At 41.3% G+C, this 19,798-nt stretch overlaps 1 protein-coding gene across 6 annotated transcripts in view; it reads left to right on the forward strand.

Annotated features, from left to right (window-relative positions):
• ARHGAP29 (Rho GTPase activating protein 29) overlaps positions 1-19,798 on the forward strand; it is an 83,992-nt gene that overhangs the window by 11,326 nt on the left and 52,868 nt on the right. For 2 of the 6 annotated variants that reach the window (XM_068952433.1, XM_068952436.1), the window contains exons 1-2: positions 12,221-12,348; positions 15,059-15,404. In XM_068952433.1, the coding sequence (XP_068808534.1) occupies positions 15,143-15,404 (262 nt within the window). In that variant the 5' untranslated portion in view covers positions 12,221-12,348; positions 15,059-15,142. Of the gene's footprint in view, positions 1-12,220; positions 12,349-15,058; positions 15,405-19,798 lie in introns of those variants that run through there. The other 4 variants (XM_068952434.1, XM_068952435.1, XM_068952437.1 and 1 more) reach the window with 3 other exon arrangements.

Raw genomic sequence — 19,798 nt, forward strand, 5'->3', positions numbered from 1 at the left:
CCCTTGTGAAACACAGTAGCCTTCTTTGCCTTTCTAAGTTTTTATAGAATTTCTGAGGAACACATTGTGCAGAAATAATATGAATAATGTAACTAGTGCAATTATTACAGTCTATGGCAGATCTCTTCATTTTTCCTTTTAAGTTGCCAAAAGTGTATGTAATGAGCATATTCCTTCTGCTATTGTAGTAGTTAAACGAACTTAAGTTTCTGTAGGTCTACTTTGGGTAATGTTTCACTTGTCAGGGGAGCAATGAAGAGGCATACTTTTAAGAAGACCTGAGAAACAGATTCCATTCCATTTCTGTGGTATGTTGTGGCTCTTCACATATATAAAAATCATTCCTAAGAGTGCCTATATAACTATACCAACTGAATAGTTGATGTGAGTATTCAAAGAATGATACGTAAAATAAATCTAAGTGACTGACATTGTCAGGTACTTTTTGTGATGGGCCACAAAACTTAAATTCTTGATGTTAAGAGGAAAGATCACATTTATTTCACTCTAGAAGAAGGCCTACACATGTTCAGGTCCCTCTGTTGCCTCTGATTTGTTCTGAAGTTAATCACAAGACCCTACAGGACTTCCAGTATCACTGAACACCAAATATAGGCTAGTTGATACAAAAATATACACCAGACTATACAACATATGGCAACTACAGGCAGTTTTCACAAAACATTATCTGTTTCTTTATCCATGGGAATTCAAAGCTCTGACTTATGTAATCTTTCCATCTAATTTGTTTAGATTAGATTAACAATTATGGGTATATCAGGATAGCAATGGCGAAACAGATGCCTTTCCTTATTCAGAAATATTTTTGCCATTCCCTTCTGTACTTGCCTCCCAATTATATAATTCCCTCATTTTGCTGACAGAAGTCTTAAATTAAACCATTACTCTACTCAGTGAGGTTTATCAATAAGTAAATATGAGTAAAAAAAACATTAGTTAGGTAGTATCCTCAGTCTGTGGCTTATCATCCCGGTTGCAGTCCTTCACATTTTTACTTTGTTTAGAATTATGTTTACCATGATTTCCAAGCCTTAGAGCCCTTTAGCCATCCTCATCATATTTTCATTTGTGCAGTGGATGTATGAATAAAGGGTCTTTGCTGGACTACCTTGAAACTTATTCTGGCTATCTATACAATATTGCAGTAACAGGTTGTCTAGGGGAACTCCCTGATGCCTCAACAAAGTTGCCAGTAAGTTTTCTAGAAAGCAGCTATTTTCAGTGCTATTCCAAAGTCTTTTATCAGTAACAATGGTAACATTTTGCCATTTGGAAAACGATTTGGAACAGAATCAGACAATCTGGGTGAGGTTTGAGAACTTATTACAGAATCCCTCATAAATGAGGGTAGGAATAGCAAGTACGTAACAATGACAATTACTTTGTTTGAGTCTGTATACTCAAATATGTTCTTTTCCTAGTTTAATTGTTCAGTTGCTTGTTTGGAAAGTATAAATTTGCTGGTATATTACTGATCATTAGGATTTGGACATTGGTACTCCTCTTGACATTCTGTGTGAATGGTATCTATAGCTACAGAAATGCGGAATTACGATCCAAAGTGTTGCTTGATATATTCTGTGAAACAAGTTACTATGTTTGAACGGCTTTGCAAAATTTCAGTTGCTCTCTAGAATAACATTGCACTCCTGATCATACGTTGTTGTGGAATCTTTCCTATTTCACCACTAGTGAAAGCAAACCAACAGCTTTCCCTTCTCTGTACAGATCTTTCATTGTAAAGGAAGCAATTAAAAATTTCACTCTTGACCACAACCTATTACAATAAACAATTCATCTTCCTTCATACTTTCTGTTTTAAGTCTTTAGTGAGGAATTATGTTCAGTCACACTTCTAGACTCAAACTCTTATAGGCACAGTTACACCCAGGAAGATCACAAATATTCATATGCAAGATGAGCCTGTGAAACTGCACATGACCTTGGGACTAGATACATAATCCAATTCCATCAGAAAAAAAGTTGTGGAAAAAGGTGCCTCACTGTAGGTGTTGTATTAACTGACAGGAATTCAGGCAGTGGCCTCCAGGTGAAGACAATTAAGCTATCCTACCAGATCTGGAATGTGTTGGGAGCAATTCAATGACTAGTTATAAAGGAAGGAAAGAATGTGCCCTGCTTTTCCTTGTTAGGGCTTGCTACCACCCTAGGGACAAGGGAACTGTTTATTTTCCTCTTGAAGAAAAAAGGGCTTTATGTTGCATATGAAACAGGTGATCTGAACAGCTTAACCTTTTCCTACTGTATCTGATATATTCAACAAAACTCTTTTTCAGATCTAAATTTTTTTTTTAAATGGCTGCAAAGCAAGAAAATCCTAATGTAATATTCTACCTGCTTGTAAGGTTGTGTCTCCATCAGAGGCTACAGGGAATCAATGCTTGCCACTGGAATTAAAAAAAGAAAGGACCTAAAGCCAGAGTGGTAGCATATTTGCCAATACTTGGTAACACTGCTACACACTGAAAATTGAAAACAGAACTTCACAAAATGGAAAAAAAAAGTTGCCAATGCAATTTTAAGTGAAGCCTTGTGTACTCTGGCACCATGCTAAACCACACAGAACATACAAAAATGTACTATAAGGCATTTATAAAATGTCCTCAAATAAATATTTTGCTGTTCAAGATCTTATGCTGCTGTTATTTTGTTCTCCTTTCTGTCTTGTTTCACTCGTCGCACAAAGGCGCTGATGGAGGCCCCATTCCTGCAACTTGTTCTGATAGAGTCTGTCTTCACAAAACAGGTTTTGTGGCAGGAACCAGTCGCAGAAACCCAGTTTGAAACTCAGTACGATAGCTGTGACCTTCAGATGTCAAAACTTCCAAAATGAGTGATTCTTCACAGTTTTTAAAGCTGTGGAACTCCCTGCTACAGGATGTTGCAGTTGCTAAAAGTTTGCAGGGTTTTTAAGAAGGGACTGCACAAGTTCATGGGAGAGAAGTCCACTGAGAATTACTAGATACATAGAAATCACATGTGGCTCAGGAATTTTGAGCTGCAAATAGCTGGAAGGCCAGTGAAGATATTATAATGCCTGTCCAGTGCTTCTTGTCTTCCTTAAACATCCATTCACAGGCACTATTGGAAGCAGGCTACTGATCTCACTGGATTTTCAGTTTTACCCAGCCTGGTCATTCTTATGTTCTTATTTTGAAGCGCTAACAGCTTTCAGTTCCAAAGTTCCTTCTACGTAAATGTTATGTTCTTGTTTTTATTGCTGAAAATTCCTTACCTGAGAAATAAGGTGCCAGGGGTTGTAAAAAGACTTAGATTATTGAGATTAATCTGTAGCATAGTAAGTTTCCTACATGAATGTCTTCAGTTTGAGTCTTTTAGGTCCCATATTTGGATTCTGGCAAGTTAAATTATATGAAAGACTTGATCTGCAATGATGGTGCCTTTCACTACTATATACTTGTTACACTGTGATAAATTGTGCAACTACAAGTTCTTACAGACCACAATGATATATGTGTATAAAATGGAAAATGTGGATACCAATTATTATTCGCCTTTTGATACATTAACTCTATATGTTCGTATTCTGAATGTACTGGTATACACACCCTGAAGACAAAATAGTTATTGCCTACACAGTACATGTACATGTGTGGCCATAAAAGAGCACTACTGTTAAAGACGGACTGTACCCAGTATATTTTAATGCTATATACATAACCAAAAGTAGCAGAACTTCAGTAATTTTCTTTGTCGACTTTTAGCCATAAGCATCATGCTCGATTTATTTCTCTAGGTGAGGCAACAAAAATAGATCCGGTTTATTATCTTGTCTCTTACCCTTCTGTGATCAATAGCCTGTTTTAAAATGTATGCTGCTCTATTAAATATAGCAATATTTTCTCAGATATATACTTAATAAATAATAATAGCGCAGATCTTGTACCTGTTGTTCAGTGAAGAATTTCTCAGATAAAGCATTCATAAATAAAGAGCAGAAAACCTGGCCTCCGTTGCACAAGAAAGTGTTAAATAATAAATGCATCATTTAAACCAAGGCCAGAGTCTTTTCTCACATCTGTTATTTGCATCTTACATTACAGTAGCATCTGCTGTCTTGTAGCTAATCAGATTCATCATCACTATTCAAAGCAACAGCAGGAAACAAAACAGCCAAACCAGTGTTGGTCTTGGATTAGCAGCTTTGGATCAAGTCCAGTGAGAAACTGATGGGCTCTAACACTTGGCCTGCAGGGGACCCTGCATCAGGCACCGAGACTCCCTGTATTGTGAATAGGAAGATTTAGGAGCCTCATTATAGGACGACTGAGCAACGTGTTCTCTGAGCAGAGAGCCATTAAGGCCAATAGGAAATCCCCTTTGGGTATTTAGGCATTGCACCTAGGCTGCAGGAAGTTCACAGCTTAGATTCATACAGGAATTGTCCTTTGGGACTGGGCATCTACAACTGCCTCATTAAAAATTGAACGAAGCTCAATATTTTTACTGTGCCTGTTGTACAGTAGCTCAAGGGTTAGAATATTCACCAAAGATACGCAAGAGACATTTAGTAACTTTGCCACCTTGAAAGGGCTCATACCTACATCTTTTTGACTTGCATGTATACTAGATCTGTTCCCACAGACAAGTCTATTCATAGTTATATCCCATGAGTGAAGATGCAATACTTTGAAAGAAAGGAAAAACAGATGGGTTGAAAAGCTCAGTCCTTGGCCCCAGTATAGCATACTGATAATAAACATATTAAAAGTAGTGAGTCCTCCCCCAGAAGTTGGGTCTAAAACTCATCTTCATGACTAAGAGGCATTCCTAATTATAAATGACAGAAGTGAGCAGATCTCCTAGATGAGACACACCACTGACAATCTATGTAAACTGTTACGCTGGACTAGGAGTAGAGCTCTCTCCTGAAACTCACCTTTGTTATTAATCTGGACCACAGTTATATGCTACAGGAATCTTCATGACAGAAATCTAAGTCACTGATGTCTTGGGATGTTGATCTGAATTCAGTAACAGCAAGAGAGACATACACAATGTCCTTGTGCTTTCAAAACCGGCGAACACTTTATAACCACTTTAGCAACTTATTAAACAATATGGTACCCTCTATCATGTATACTCACCAATGTTCAAGAAAGTGATGTCATTTTAGAGATTTAGATTAATGCAGATGATTGAGATTATTCTATGACAAAGGAGATTGTATTAATTGATTTGATAAGAAACCATTAAGAAGAAATCTATTTGAGTTATTCAGGTTACAAAGATCAGGATGAAAACCACTGAATGAGCTCCTTATGAAAACGCACACACGTGCCCGTGCGCGCTTGCATGCACACATCTTCCTCAGGTAACGTACCCAGCACATGGAATTCAGTAAAACTTTAGATTAGCTGAACTTTATAGCTGGATTATATTTTCTAGCCTCAGTAATATCAGATGCTGTCTCCGTAGTTAGAAGTATCAGATCTCCAACTTCAATGTACAGATTCATCGTCTGTGGGCTAAAGTAAGGTTAAAATATATCTTGCTCAGTAATGATGAGAATAACCTGTATTTTCCACTACTGTTGCAAAGTACCAAGTGTTGACCGTTAGTCGTGCACAGCGGAACATGGTTCATCGTGTTCCCTTCTGCTTTTATCTGAGCTGTCCCCCAGCTGCAGTTCAGATACAGTTGCGCATATAGTCACTGCACTTCGAGGTTACCCTCAATTTTCTCCATTTTCCTTATTAGCAGATATCTATCTTCTGTCTTTACTCTTGAACTCCACTCATTAAATGAGATTCATTTATGCTCTTACGAGAATACCTATACTAAGAAGAACATATTTTGTTATGAAGGCTCTAAATATAGCAGTACAAGGCTTTTTGCCTATACAATTGTAGGCAGCTAGGAATAGTTTTGGTTTACCTCCTTCCTTTTTTCTGAAATGGGGAAAAAAGGAAACCAAAAACCATACTCCTGTATCTGAAACAGTTATATTGGCATGAATCCTGAATATAGAACAGCTCTTTGCTGCACAAACTGCACAAGTGATGTATCAACCATGCTTATCCATAGCCGAGTTTCTCTTATACCTGTCTAGGCTCCAACATAAAAATATGATCCCTGGCAACAAAACTGCATGTGGATGCCAAATACAGTCTAGGAGACTAGCGTAGGTAACTTCAGGGTTTTTAAGGCCACAATGAGGAAAATTATTCTAGCTTCATCTGAAGCAGGTTAAGAGTTTGCAGCTCCCTACACCATCACAGGTTATTACCTTTAGATTTGCCAGCATCCTGGCAAGCCATATTTGCTCTCTTGGCAAAATGACTCCAGTTAACTACAGTATGTTTAACTGTAGGGGTTTTTTTTAAGATGGATCAGGACTGGATTAGGACAATCATGCCACAACATCAGAGGAGGGGGAAAGGAAGGAAGGAAGGAATGGACAAAAATACAGATCTGGAAGTAGTAACCACTTAAACTTCAGTAAGACATGCTACCCGGGGTTAGGTACCCCACCTGCTCTCCAGACATGAAATGCACCTTTCCATCTGTCAAAAAAATATTTTTAATTTACCACTTCAAATTTATTTTAATGCACAGACCATTTTCCTTAGGCCTCATTTTCTCTAGCAGCAGTCAGGAAACTATGTTTGGAGGATTTGGGTTTTTTTCCTGCTACACTTGAAATCATTTATTGTTTTTTAATAACTACACATGGAAGTAAGGACAAGTTTCTAGCCACACATGCATTTTTTTCACCCGTCCAGTTTACCAGAACACTTGAACTACTAAAAACTATCAAGAGTACCTAAAGGCATTTTTCCTTTATTATTGAGAGCAATGAGGGTCAGCACTTTCAGAGGGATTTTGGGAGGCTCCAGCAGCAGCAGCAAGAGAGAAACCCAGCGAAACTGGGAACCACCAAAATACCCTGCTAGGTTGGGCATTCGGGGGAGCCTCCAAAACTTGATATCAGTGTCTCTGTGCTGTGATCAAATTCAAACCCATTCAAAACACAAGCTGCCAGAAGCTATACTGCAACCCCCTCCTCCTGCAAGGCAAGTCCCAACACCTGCAGCCTTTCCTGCTGCCTCTCTCTCAGCCTGCAGAGTGATAGCCTCACTCCCCAAAGCGCAGCAAATCCACAGCCTTTGACAAGATACCACGTACCAGCAACTCCCAGTCAAACCTCCTGTTCCCTATCAAAAGGGCCCATTTCTCCCCTAGCCCTTAACTGAGAGGCTTTCTCTGCTTTCCATGCAGCGGGTGCCGGTAGGGCAGGTGGGGTGCCCTGGGCCAGGGTGGCTCCCGCTCCAGAGGCTCCCAGCTCCAGAGACAGCAGGCTATGGAGCAGCAATCAGCACTGCCAGCAGCATTCACCAAGCGGAAAACCATCAGGAAAACCATGGAAACCATGATGGAAAACCATCACTACCTTCACTTAAACCTCCCCTTCATTCCTTGCCACTCGCTCTTCTTCTTATCAATTACTAGTTAAGGTGAAAGCTTTTTAAGAAATTGCTTATTACATGTTTGGAAACCTGGTGCTGCCCTTGCCAGTGATCAACCATTTTCCCCTAGGTGATGAGCAAACTGCATCCTTCCAAACCCAGCTGTGTTTCTCACATTGCACCTCCAGCCTTGCACCATTTTTGAGGAATAGCTTTTGCCTGCGTGCAGTTTGTCATGAGTAAGGCAGGGTGTTATATAAAAAGAGGGAACGGGGCGGGGGGGATTAGAATTAGATCAGCTGATATAACTGAAAATAAAAGCCTGGCAAGGCTTAGGGCATGAAAGCCCCTTTTTCAGGTTTAAGAGAAAAGCTCCAAAAGGTCAAAGCTATATGAAGTTAAGTATAGCTGCCCTGACTTAAACTGGATATATTTATCAGCTAGATGATCTGGGAGAAAAAATAGTTGATAAGTATGAAGTAGAAAAGAGAGTAGTGGTGAAGGGGCACGTTAGCAGAGGGAGAGGTGATTAAGTGATTATCTCCCGTGGAAAGGGAGAGGCCTAGTTCATCGCCTGAGAAGCATGGAGGGATCATCTTGGGGGTGAACTGTAATGAGCCATTAAATCAAAATTATGTTTTTCAATAGCTGGTAAAGCTGTGACTTTCACTTCCCTTGCTCCTCTTTTTGAAGTGTTTTGTAGCCTGCCTTGAAGATCAGGACTGAAAAGTCAGAGGCAGAACGATCCTCCTGGGCACAGGGTCTGCAGGTGTCGGGCTGCCTCTGCTCGCTCTCACTTGGCTCTGCAAGTTCGCTCCAGGGCACGGTGACTGCTGCAGTTTTGCCCGCACTCTTCCCCCAGGGGCATTGAGTGCACTGGGTGAAATACACTCCGCTCTAGGAAAGGCACGTGTGTCTGGGTATCTTGATGGGTGCTCCTGTAGGCTGTGGATATTGCAGTGATCATGAAGATCTAATGAGAGAGGAAAAAGCTGCTTTTATAAACCAGCAGTAGAAGCAGTAGGTAGGGAAATAATTTTCCAAGTCTTCTCATTGCTGAGTAGGAAGATTTTGTACAAATTACTTCCAGATTTGAGTTCTGGCTGCTCTTCAGTGAATGTTTGTTAAATCTTAGAATGTGGCTATGGGCAAGATTTTGTTTTTCCAAAAATGTCACACTGTTTACCAGAACAGTAGCTGAGTTCTGAACTGTCTTCTGATACTATCTGCCTTTTACAGGAGCCTGCATATAAGAAATGATTTTTGGAAAGAAATAGTTTATGGCACTGCTTCTTCGGAGCAGGATTCTGCTCAGCAGTGTGTAGGGAGCACGTGGACCCTCCCAGAGCGTTACCCCGGAAGCAATTCATGTCGCTTTATTTACAGTGATGCTCAGTGTGTGGCTAGAATCAAGGTCCCTTCTCAGCTGTTGCTCCCTTGTTGATAGGGCCAGTTTACAAAGGTAATAAATATCCAGCTCTGTACTACTGAACTCCTGTTTCTCACAGTGAGGTATATATTCATTAATTGATGTCTTCCAGCTAGTCCAGAGTATTTAGTACTTCTGTGGATAAATGGAAGGACGGAGACAGTATTTTGAAACGCATTTCTTAACTAGAACTGGGAAAGTGCATTTGTTGCGTTAATGGTGCCAACTAGAAACATTCCTTCTCTTCACGGTGGTTGGAGACTGCAGCACAGAGTAGCTTTCCTCAGGCGGATTTTTCCTTGGATTTCTAAGAGACTTTTTGTGTGAGTAAAGTACTATTCAACGTTGCAAAGCAAGCAGCAGGCACTTGGAGCTTGCTCTCTAGGTTGCTTTTTCATTTAAAAAAAAAAAAAAAAGATGTGCTATAGCTCTTATTTCACTGTTTACACTCACTCCATTAGGAAAAAAATCTTTTTTTAAAAAAATTATACAAGTGTTTTTTAATAAGTTAGTAGTTTCAGTGGCTGCTCACAGAAATTTCTGCATTTTTAATGAAAACAAATTTGATTGCAATGTCTCTTCTCGGAGAACACATTGCTGAGACCCTGTGTTACCTTCATTGCCCTGCTCATGGCTATTTGCCCAGTAAGGGCTCGTTGGCTGCTCTTGTTCATCCCAGCAGACTATGGGAGGTGGAGGAAGTGCAGAAAAAAAGATGCTTTTACCTGCTCAACTTCTGCTGCTTTTTGTAAGCCTGCATTAGACTTACAGGCCAGAGCCCCATCGAGTAGCAAAAGACGACCAATATACAGCAGCTGTCAGACCTTAATGCTCCTTCCCGTTTATCTACTGCAGCAAAAATTGCAAGTTCCGAGGTGGAGGTGACCCTTCAGGCAAGCTATATTTTCTTGAGGGCAGATCTGTTACTTCCACATCTCTTTCACGTAATATTTTCTAAGGCAATTCAAGAGGCAATCAACACTGCACAGTCTGGGCTGTGGCTCCAGCTCTTTTGGGCTAGTCTTGGTTCAGGGGGAACACAGGGTATTTTGCATTCAATTTGGCAGCCAAACTGAGAATGAGGGAAAGCTCTGAACACCCCAAAACAAAAAAGTCAATTGTTTGTTGTTTTATTCTGGTGAGGAAAGAAATCCCAATATTTCACTTTACATCCACAAAATGTGGCAGATGTAGGTTCAAGTCCTTTTTTTCAATATAGACACAGGTAAGCCTAGGGGGGAACTGAGATGAAGGAGAGGACGCTAATGCATAAAGTGGCCAAAGCGTAACAAAACACACACTCACCTCAGGAACAGTGAAAGGACTGGAGCTCGACAGGTACTCGCGTCAGCTGAGCTCATTCTTCCTTGCATTTCCTAAAATGTCCCAGGTAATGGTGTAATTATGCCAAAATAAAGTCACTTTTGTTTTTGAAAAGCATGCCTTTAATGGGGAGAGATTCTGCCATAACTATATACTTTTTTTTCTAACAAAGGTTTGGCAGACTAGGTAGTATCAGCTGCCTTGTGTGCTATCCATCGGTAAGTCTGGATAGAATTTCTTGTTTCTTTTTTTTATTGCTATTGTACACTGATCTAATCCTTTCAATGACTTTTCCTGCAATAAACTTCTAATACTTTTCCTCGTTGTTTGCGAGTTGATAGTACTATTTAACTTGCACTCCCTACTGTAGTTCCCTGCTTTCACATTAAATTAGTTTACAATTGTTTACCCTGGCCTGATTTTGACATCTGCTCGATGAATTACCTGAATGATCAAAATCTGTCTGAAGTGCAGGGCATTGTTTTCTTTATTTGCCTTCCTCCGAACTTAGTATCAGCAGACTTGAAGAATTTGTAGTCAATTGCTGGATTTATAAATGTCACATTTTATTTAAGATTTTTTTTTAAAGGAAGTTATTGAACAGAGCTTAAAAATAACACTGTAACATTGTTAACGATGGAGCTACATTTGCACTTTGCTACCCTTGAGCTAATTAACTAGAGATTAAATAGTATGACAACTTGCTTTAGTTCAATTGTTTAGTTGTTTAGCATCATGAATTCCAATAAAACCCCCTCTTCTTGGCCTATTAAGTGCAGGGAGAAGATCAAGTCAAGTTGTTTCTGAGGAAGACTTCACATTGCCATGGTGGGACTGGGAAGAAGGGTGAGATGGGACTGAAACAGCCGATGGGTGTGCCTAGGGAGCCAAAAAAAGGGAAGATCGGACATGGAGTTGAGAGAAAAGTTTGGGACTCTCGGATAAAGTAATGGAAGGAATCATGGCATAAAGGGAGAGGAAGGGTGGTGCAAGAAGCAGGTTGGTGCTCTGACAAATCCTGGACAGGCAGCGTGCAGGAGTGGCCAGGGAAGGAAACAGGGGCAAGAAGGGGAACCACAGGGGTGAAGTCTGAAACTGCCGGGGGCAGGGACTGTGCCAAGAAGCACACGCTCAGGGTTTTCATACATCCCCTAACGTACGTCCTATTCCACAGCGTGGCATCACATCTGGGACTCCTGGCTTTAAATGGCCTGTTATGAGCAAAGAATAAAGTGTGGCTTTGTAGCCCCTGCCTCTAGAAGATGAGAAGCTCCTGCTGCTATCAGTCGCTGGTGAGCTGGTGTGACAGAGGTCTGCACAGAGGTCCAAAGGTCCTGACATCGCTGCTCAACTATTTGGGCTTCTGTATGATGCTGCATGGAGGAATTTCTACTTTCACAACTTTTTTTTCTTTTTAACCAGAATAACATGAACATATGTGTGCATACAACAAAATTCAAAAGCTGAAGAATGACAAAATTAAGGGTGTCTGTGTAGCTGCAGTCCACCTCCCGTTCAGACGGTAGAGTGCGACGTTGTTTTACGTTGATGTTGTCACTGCTTTGTGTTTTCCCCAAGTGGCGAATGGAGCTCGTGCCATTCCTACGTCGTTCAGGACAACAGTGGGAGATGCACAACCAGAGACTTACCAGAGTCAGGAGAAGAAAGCGCGGGAGAGCGAGTACGAGAAACACGCGTCCTCCTTCCCTGTGCCACAGCGTCTTTGCTTCGTGCGGGGCAAATCCCTTTAAGTTAAACCCTGTTTGCTAGACCTCCCGGGGGCTGAACGCGGGCTTCCGCAGCCGCCGGGTGTCGCGCACCGCTTCGCCGCGCCGCGCCCGCCCACCGGCACGCGCTGAGCCCCCGCGCCGCCGCCCCGCCCCGCCCTCCCCACCTGGGCCGGGTCGTTAGCATAGCCCCGCCCCGCGGCGCGCGGCCGGCCAACGGCGGGCGGCGGGCGGCAGGGGGCGGTGCCGGGCGCGGCGGCGGCGGCGGCCCCGGGGGCGGTGGCGCTGGCCGGGCCGGGCCGCGAGTTCAATGGGCAGCGGGGCGGGAGTGCGCAGGGCCCGCGGCGGCCCGGCTGCTGCCTGCGCTCCGCCGGCGCCCGCCAGCCCGCGCCGTCCGGTAAGGGCCGCCGCCGCGGACGCGGGGAGGGGGGGCGGCAGCGCTGCTGCCGCCGCCGGGAGGAGCTGCGGGTGGTGCGGGGCGGTGGGGGCAGCTGCCCGCGGGACTGGGCGCCCGGTGGCGGCGGGGCCGGGCTGGGCGCTTCGCCTCGTCTCCCCTCCCCTTCCCTCCGGGGCCCGGCGCGGGGCTCTTACCCTCGGCGCTCGGCGGGTCCCCGCGGAGCCGGACCGCGGAGCCCCCGCTCCGCCTCCGGGGGGGTCCCTGCCTCCGCCGGCGGCCAGCGGCTGCCGAGGGGCCGCGGCCGGGGCCCGGCGGACGTGCGGGCTGTGAGGAATGTGGGGAGGGGCCGGGCCGAGCCGGGCCGACCCCCGCCCGGGGCGCGGAGCGGAGGGGACGGGGGGCCCGCTGCCCCCCCCCCCCCCCGGGAGCCCATTCTCCTTCCCCCGTTTTTCCTCTCTCAGGGAATTTGTGCTGGGAGAGCAAATTTCTGAAATATCTGCGTGTCCCCCACCCGCCCCCCTTTTCCTTCGGGAATGGAAGCGGCTCGCTCTTAACCGGGGACGTCTGGAGGCGTTTGTAGAGAAGTTGGTGGATTGTTTTTTTCTAAGCTAGAGTCTTCAGAAGAAATATGAAACACTTAATAATGAAAGGCATGTGTGCAGGGAGGGAAACGTTTCTCCCTCTGTCTTTTAACACGGGGGTGGGGGTAGGGGAGGAGAGCAGACGTAAGAGCTAATATTTACCAGAAAAAGGTGACTGTTACGTTGTACCGGACAGTTCAGTTTCAGTTCGACCGATGTTTCGTAGCAAAACACTTGCTAAAGCTTTTCCCGTTCAGAAGTACTTTGTCATCACTTCAATGGTTTTCAAAGTAGTTGTAGCATTATTGCATGTCTTGTTTCTCATCTGTATAAAAAAAAAAATGCAGCACATCTCTAAAATAACGCAGCTTTAAAAGCGCAGAGCTGTTAAGAGAACAGGTCTAACACATCATGCTACTTTAACTTGACTTTGAAACTGGCCAGACTTAAAAGGGACATATCTCTTTTAAATAAAATCTGTTTATATCAAGACACAGAGATTTTCACATCACCTTTCTTAAAAGGAAAGAAGGTTATGTGAATTGTAAAGTAGCTTTGCAACCGTGAGAATTATATGAAGGAACAGAAGAAGGTTGATTAAACATAATGCTTAAGAGTGTTTAAATGTAAGCTTCACTTCAATGTAGTTGAGGTGTTTGAAATTGCTTAATTATCTGCGTTATTTATATAATCTCATGGGTAGTCTCTTAAGTACTAACTTTAAATAGTAAACAGAAATCAAGGCAGTTAATCTGTGTTAAGGTCTAAATTTTTTTTCTCCCCAGTACATGTTCCCTGGAAGGTCTACTAGGTTAATTACAAAAACTACTGCTATTTGACCACGTTTCCTCTTGTATTTTTATATTGCAAAGAGAAATAAGGTGGAAATAATGGGAGAATAACTGAAGTGCTTGTTGAAATACATAGCAGGAGTGTTCAAAATGTGAAAGATGCTTCTTCAGTTGGTCAACTCAGATAGAAAAATACATACAATAGCTAGTTTCAGACTGCATTTAATACTTAACTGGATTTTAATGAATTTTTTTTAACAAATTTGAAACTTGCTGCAGATATGTCTGTGAACAATTTTACACTTTTTGGCTGATCTGTTCGAATTTTGTTTTTTCCCTTAGTGTTTAGCATACAGTGTAAACATTGAGAATTTCTCCCAGTACTGAGAGAATAATAGCAGGCATTGTGAAAGCTGCTGGAACCATACCTGAGTCTGCCACCTGGAGTCCGCTGCTTTGAAATGAGTGGCTTAACTTGGCACAGGGGAATTTGCAGTAGCATTCTGTTTTTCCGAAATTAAATGAGTGCAGGTGGTTGCTTAGTTGTGCTAACTTAATCTCCCTGAAGTTTGTGCCTTTTTATGGCAGGGCGGACTTCTAAGCTGTACTAAAGCAAAACAGTGCCCCCTCAAATTAACTACACTGAGATTTATAGATAGCCTGTGATACTAAAATATTTTAAATCTCTTCATTTTTCTTTGTTTTTTGTTTGATCGCAGTTGATAGTCAAAGAAAACAGGCTTAAAAGCCCACATAGCTTCTTTCAGGATGTTTTCTTTTCTTAGACAAAGCGATAGGTCAAAAGGTTCTTGCTGGGCCCAATCTGCACAAGGAAAACTTACCCTGTCAGATCATAGTTGGTCTATGATCATAAGAAACAGGAAGCTGAGTACTACTTGGTGGTTGATGCAGGCCAGGATGTTGTTCGTGCTCTATGTCACATTAGGTTTTTTGGTGTTTTTGTTTTTGTTTTTTTTTTTGCAATTGTATGAAGTTGCAGTAACATTTAATGGTGTGGAACAGGTCTCAGTATGCATGTTATGAACTTGACTTTTACAGTTTCCAAAATAAATATTCAGGGACTAAAGTTTTGTCATGAAATAAGCATGTATCATTAGCTTTTGAAATACGGCTGATTTTTATGCAGCTAGCACACTGTATATTTGTTGTGCAAATTAAAATAGCTTGAAGTAATCAAAAACCTTCAGAATATTTCAGTTAAATTTTTAATATAAAGTAGTATCACCTTGAAAGAAGTTTTGGATCTCATCAGTACAACAGTATTATTTCACAAATATTTCTACACTAATTAGTACTTTTCTCTCTCGGAATTTTAAGGGCTTCACCTTTGGCTTGTCAAATGGACGTTAAGCGACACTGAACATTAAGGGCAAGAGCTCTATAAGCACAGTGGCTGCTGGGATGTTGCGACAGAACGGTGGAAGTAACAAGCGTGGTTTGGGATTAGCCCGACTGTCTACCTCCAACTTCTTTACCATCTCTAATTCAGGAAACTGGGGAATGGGGCGCAGCACCAAGAGCAGCTCTCTGAGCAGCATTAGCTCCAACTCTGACTGCTATGATAATCCTGTTGTGGATCCAGAATACATCATGCAACTGGTGAATGATGTCAGAAAATTTGCAGATGTGCTACTCTATTTGAAGGAAGCCATTCTTTCCGAAGGTATGTTGGTTATTTTTATCATTAAGTCTCTCTGAAGAAAGAAATTATTTCTGACACTCCCACAATTCTGTTCATAAGTTTCTAACTAGTCTTTGCTGTGGTTATTGCTCCCCAGTACCTCCTCTCTTTCCCCCCACCCCCTGCCTGATACGTGTGTGGTGATTACAGGAAATGGTGGTTGTTAGTTTGGGTTCTATATTTCCTCATCCGAACTCTGTGCAATGTTTTGTAATTAGCCAGTATATAGCTTTTGAATACATAATACTTAAAAGGACAAGGGAATAGGTGCTTAGCAGACTGCCTAGGCTGACCCTAAATGTTAGTGAGACAATCAACTGATTAGTTTTTAAATCGCGTGAATGTTTTTTGTAATGCTGAGGAATTCTGCTAACGTGTTGGCCATGTTCCAGTTTCCTGGGCTGGTACAACTCTGGATTTTCTGTTTCCATGTGGGTTTTTGAGAGGCTCATGTGTTAATAGTTTGAACTTGAGTTTTAAGGTATGGCTGCTTAAGTAGAGTGCAACTCTTTTCAGTGCTTTCTTCCTCTACAAAATAAGTATTTACCATCTTCTGCCAGCAGGTGGAAACTGCAGGTTTTTTTGCTTAGGAGAAGTATCTTACTGCGTCTTCCATTTCCTTTAGGGAAATGGTATTAGTCCATTTTTGGTCATCAACAGGAAAGCTTTTATCTAACTTGTACAGAAATGTTCTCGTATTAATAGCTGAACTACCATGTAGAGCAGCTTTGTATAAGATGTCCTGAATGCTAAGCATTTGCTGGCATTTCTGTGTTTACAGTTGTAGCTTTTTTTGCCCCTACCCATGCCTCACTGCTATCAATGTCCGTTTTCTCTTAAGTTCAATTCTTACTAACTAATGAGCAAATTCCAGTAGTGTGCAGGTAAGCAGAAATCCTGTTCCTGAAGAGCAAGATCATACTGTAGACCTTTCTGCAGTTCAGAGACAGTGAATTTGCTATTGCTCATCTCTTGTGTAGTGGGTGAGTGTAATGGTTGTTATCTCTAACTAAAATATGTATTTAGGATTGCCACTTTGCTCACAGAAAGATTAATAAGCTTTAGCAGTAATGAGCAGAATCTTTGTGCCATGATTTTAGGTCTTGCATTAGTGGTTCTTTAGGGAGAAGGTGGTTGGAGAGTGAGCCGAGCTGGTACTTTGTAAACCTCAAATGTTGAGTCGGGACAGGGATTGAAACAGCTGTACCAAAAGGTGTGAACAAATCTTAACATAATGGTAACTTTGGTAACTGATGTTAACTTCATGTCAACACTGTTGTTGCTGAATTTGCCAGATGAGCCCATGAACTTGTGAGATGAAGTGTCTGGTGCTTACTGATGCTGAAATAGGTGTCCAGTAAGAAGGGACTGCCAAAATGTATTCCAGCAGCCACACAGCAGTGCCTAATTAATGCTCAGTTTTACATTTGGGATTCAGAAAACCAAAGAAACTAACAGGGCAGACAGAAGTTGTCTCCTTGTTTTATAATACATTGCAGAATTACTTTGTGAAACAATGTTGCCCATTTAAAGGCTTGTTAGTCTTATAATGGAGAAATGTTTGTTTTCCTCCAAGGGGAGCGCTCTTTATGACATCTGTCCCTGAAATCTCGTAATAGTGATTCCCAAAGTATTGGGCTTGCTTACTGCTTGGCTGGAGAGGATGTCTTTGAAGCTGAATACTTTGGATTGCATCTTTCCATTTTATTTATCTTGAGAAACTGTTATAGTTATCTGTTCAGAAATTGTTACTTATTAGTTTTTGGATGGACTTATGTATAAAATTCTGGACTTGTACTAATTGCAGTCTACCACCATTCTGGAATTAGTTACATGGTTTATTCCTGGGTGGAATCATTTGCAAGGATAGGAAAATAATTTCATTTTTGGACAGCTTTCATCAAGTGACTTGATGCAGATTTTGTTGAGTAGCAAAACTTCGCTGTACATTTTATAAAATGTTTCCTGTACCTAGTAGCAGAATTTATTTTGAGTTATTTTGCTTGTATACTGTATGCATCCTCAAGTAGTTCAGAAGTGACAAATGTAAGTGATGCAGAAGGATTGCATCAGCAAGCTCTTGTACTTGTCTGGCAAACGTTCCTGGCGTCGGCATTCAAAAATTCCTGTCTAATGCACAGTAACTTTGCTGGCAACCACGTGGCTCAGCTTGCTACAGGTTGTTCCCTGTTCACTAGTGCTGACTGTTTCACTGCTCAAATCTGTACCAAAGTTTAGCTGACTTCAGTAGGTGATGCAGGCCTTGAATTTTCCAATTGACTGTTGTATTCCCTGTTTGTTACCTGAGCTGCATTGGAAATATCTAGCAGTTATTTTGGACTGTAACATCTATTCATGTCAGAACTAGATCACAAGTGCCATTGGACATAGACTTGTATACTGTCTTTTGCATGGTATCAATGTAAGTCAGTAAATAGCATGAGTGAGTGGAGATCACTTTTTAGGAGAGAGGATGACATGGCTGATGTTGCTCACCCACATTTCCGTAAATCTCATTTCTCTTTGCATTACTTATAAGAAATTATATTAGTACTAATATAATTTCATTGTAATGTTGCAGAAACTTGAGTGTTACTTTGAAACAAAACAAAGAAAACCCAGCATTTTTGTAAGTTGTTTTGAGTCTGCATTAATTTTGGACTCTCACCCATCAATGATTGCTATATAGACTGAAAACTGAAGAACTTGGAATCTCCTTGCTAGCACCAAGGAGGAAACTTACCCCTGAACAATGGTACTTCATTTAAGAAAATGCAATAACCCTGAATATAGTTACAGGGTTGAAACGTTTGTCAAATGTCAGGACATGAGGGAGCTGCAGTTGCTTCTTGTGTTGAGTGAAATGCCATGTGTTCCATACACTTCAGTTCTTGATGTCCATTTCTTAAATTCCCTTTTGAATCTAGGCATTGTAGTCATTGAATGTAACGATTTGTTATTAGAGATCTATCCTGAGGTATAGGACCAGGATATTTTATGAATATCTTAATTAAAGAGGAGCTCTGAGTGTGTTTTGAACCTAGGTCAGTAAATCCAGTGTTGTATCACGAGACTTTTTCTCTTTACTTAATATTACTTGATGACAGGCTGAAGCTGTAGTAGTTGAACTGCATAAACTGTCTGGACTTTTCATCCAGACATCAGTTAAATTTCCAGAGGAGTGAGATTGACTGTCATATGTCTGATATTAGTAAGAATAATTATCTTATCATCACGTCTTTGATGTGCTTGAGCTGAAAAGCCACCTTCTTTTATAGCATTAGTTATATAATATAGCATATTATATTCAGGACACCGAAATATATCGAGGAGACTCAAAATAAGTCAGTCTTATATCCTTTATGATAAGAAGAAAATGAAAACAGTTCCTTTAAAAAAAAAAATAATAATCCATGCCTGGCATACCAAACTTGAAGCTATGCTGAATTATAGGAGAAACAAATCTATTTTTGTAACCTACAAAAAGTAGGTTCATCTTCTATCTTATGACTGTTTGAACTTACGAAGTAGCACAGAAGATGAAGTTTCCAATTATACTGATGACTTGAAAGCTGGTAGGTTTTCTGTTTGTTTTTTTGAATTCCAGTAGTAACTATTCAGCTATCCGTTGAGGGTATGAGAAAATGCCTTCAACTTGCACCCTTCTTTGAAAGGGTAGGGCATACTAGGAAGTACAATCTGGAGACTGGAGGTATTTATGATCTTCAGAGATGTGACATAAAAGAAGAGAAGTAACTTTCTGTGGCAGAGAAAGTTGTAGGAAGGGAAAAGTTGTTTGCCTCCCTCAAAAAGCTGCTTAACTACTTGACCACAGTATTGAAAATACTCTCTTTGGAATGTGAAATGCCTGGACTACATTTAAACTAAATATACCTTCGCATAACTATATAATATAACTTAAAGAGGGTTAATTCTTGTCCCAAAAGCATAGGTTTGCTATGTCCACAAGTAAAGGTTGTTGAATTTTGAGGTTGAGTGACTTCTGCGTTCAGGAGATCTTTTGAAGGAGAAGAGATATAGGGCAATTGTTATATATTGTCCAATCCCTTCAAAATGTAAGGGTGCCTGTATCCCATAAACGTTGTAAAGAAAGTATGTAAGCCACTTCTTGGGACAAAACATGTAGGGCCTAGCTTTTACAAACTTCTATTACAGAATTTTGCAGAGTTCAAAACAGTATCTCAAAGACCTGCAAAACTGAGAATCTATGTAATAAGAACGGGTAATTTCATATGAGATGGGTGCCATTATAGTCTGTTTTGTTACTTCCCATTACAAATTCCACTACTGCTTTAGGAAAATGATGCCACTGTGTGGTCATTGCTCAAATAGGATTCATTTACTTGGTTTAAAAG

Source organism: Struthio camelus, chromosome 8 (assembly GCF_040807025.1).
Source record: "Struthio camelus isolate bStrCam1 chromosome 8, bStrCam1.hap1, whole genome shotgun sequence".
Classification (NCBI taxonomy): Eukaryota; Metazoa; Chordata; class Aves; order Struthioniformes; family Struthionidae; genus Struthio; species Struthio camelus.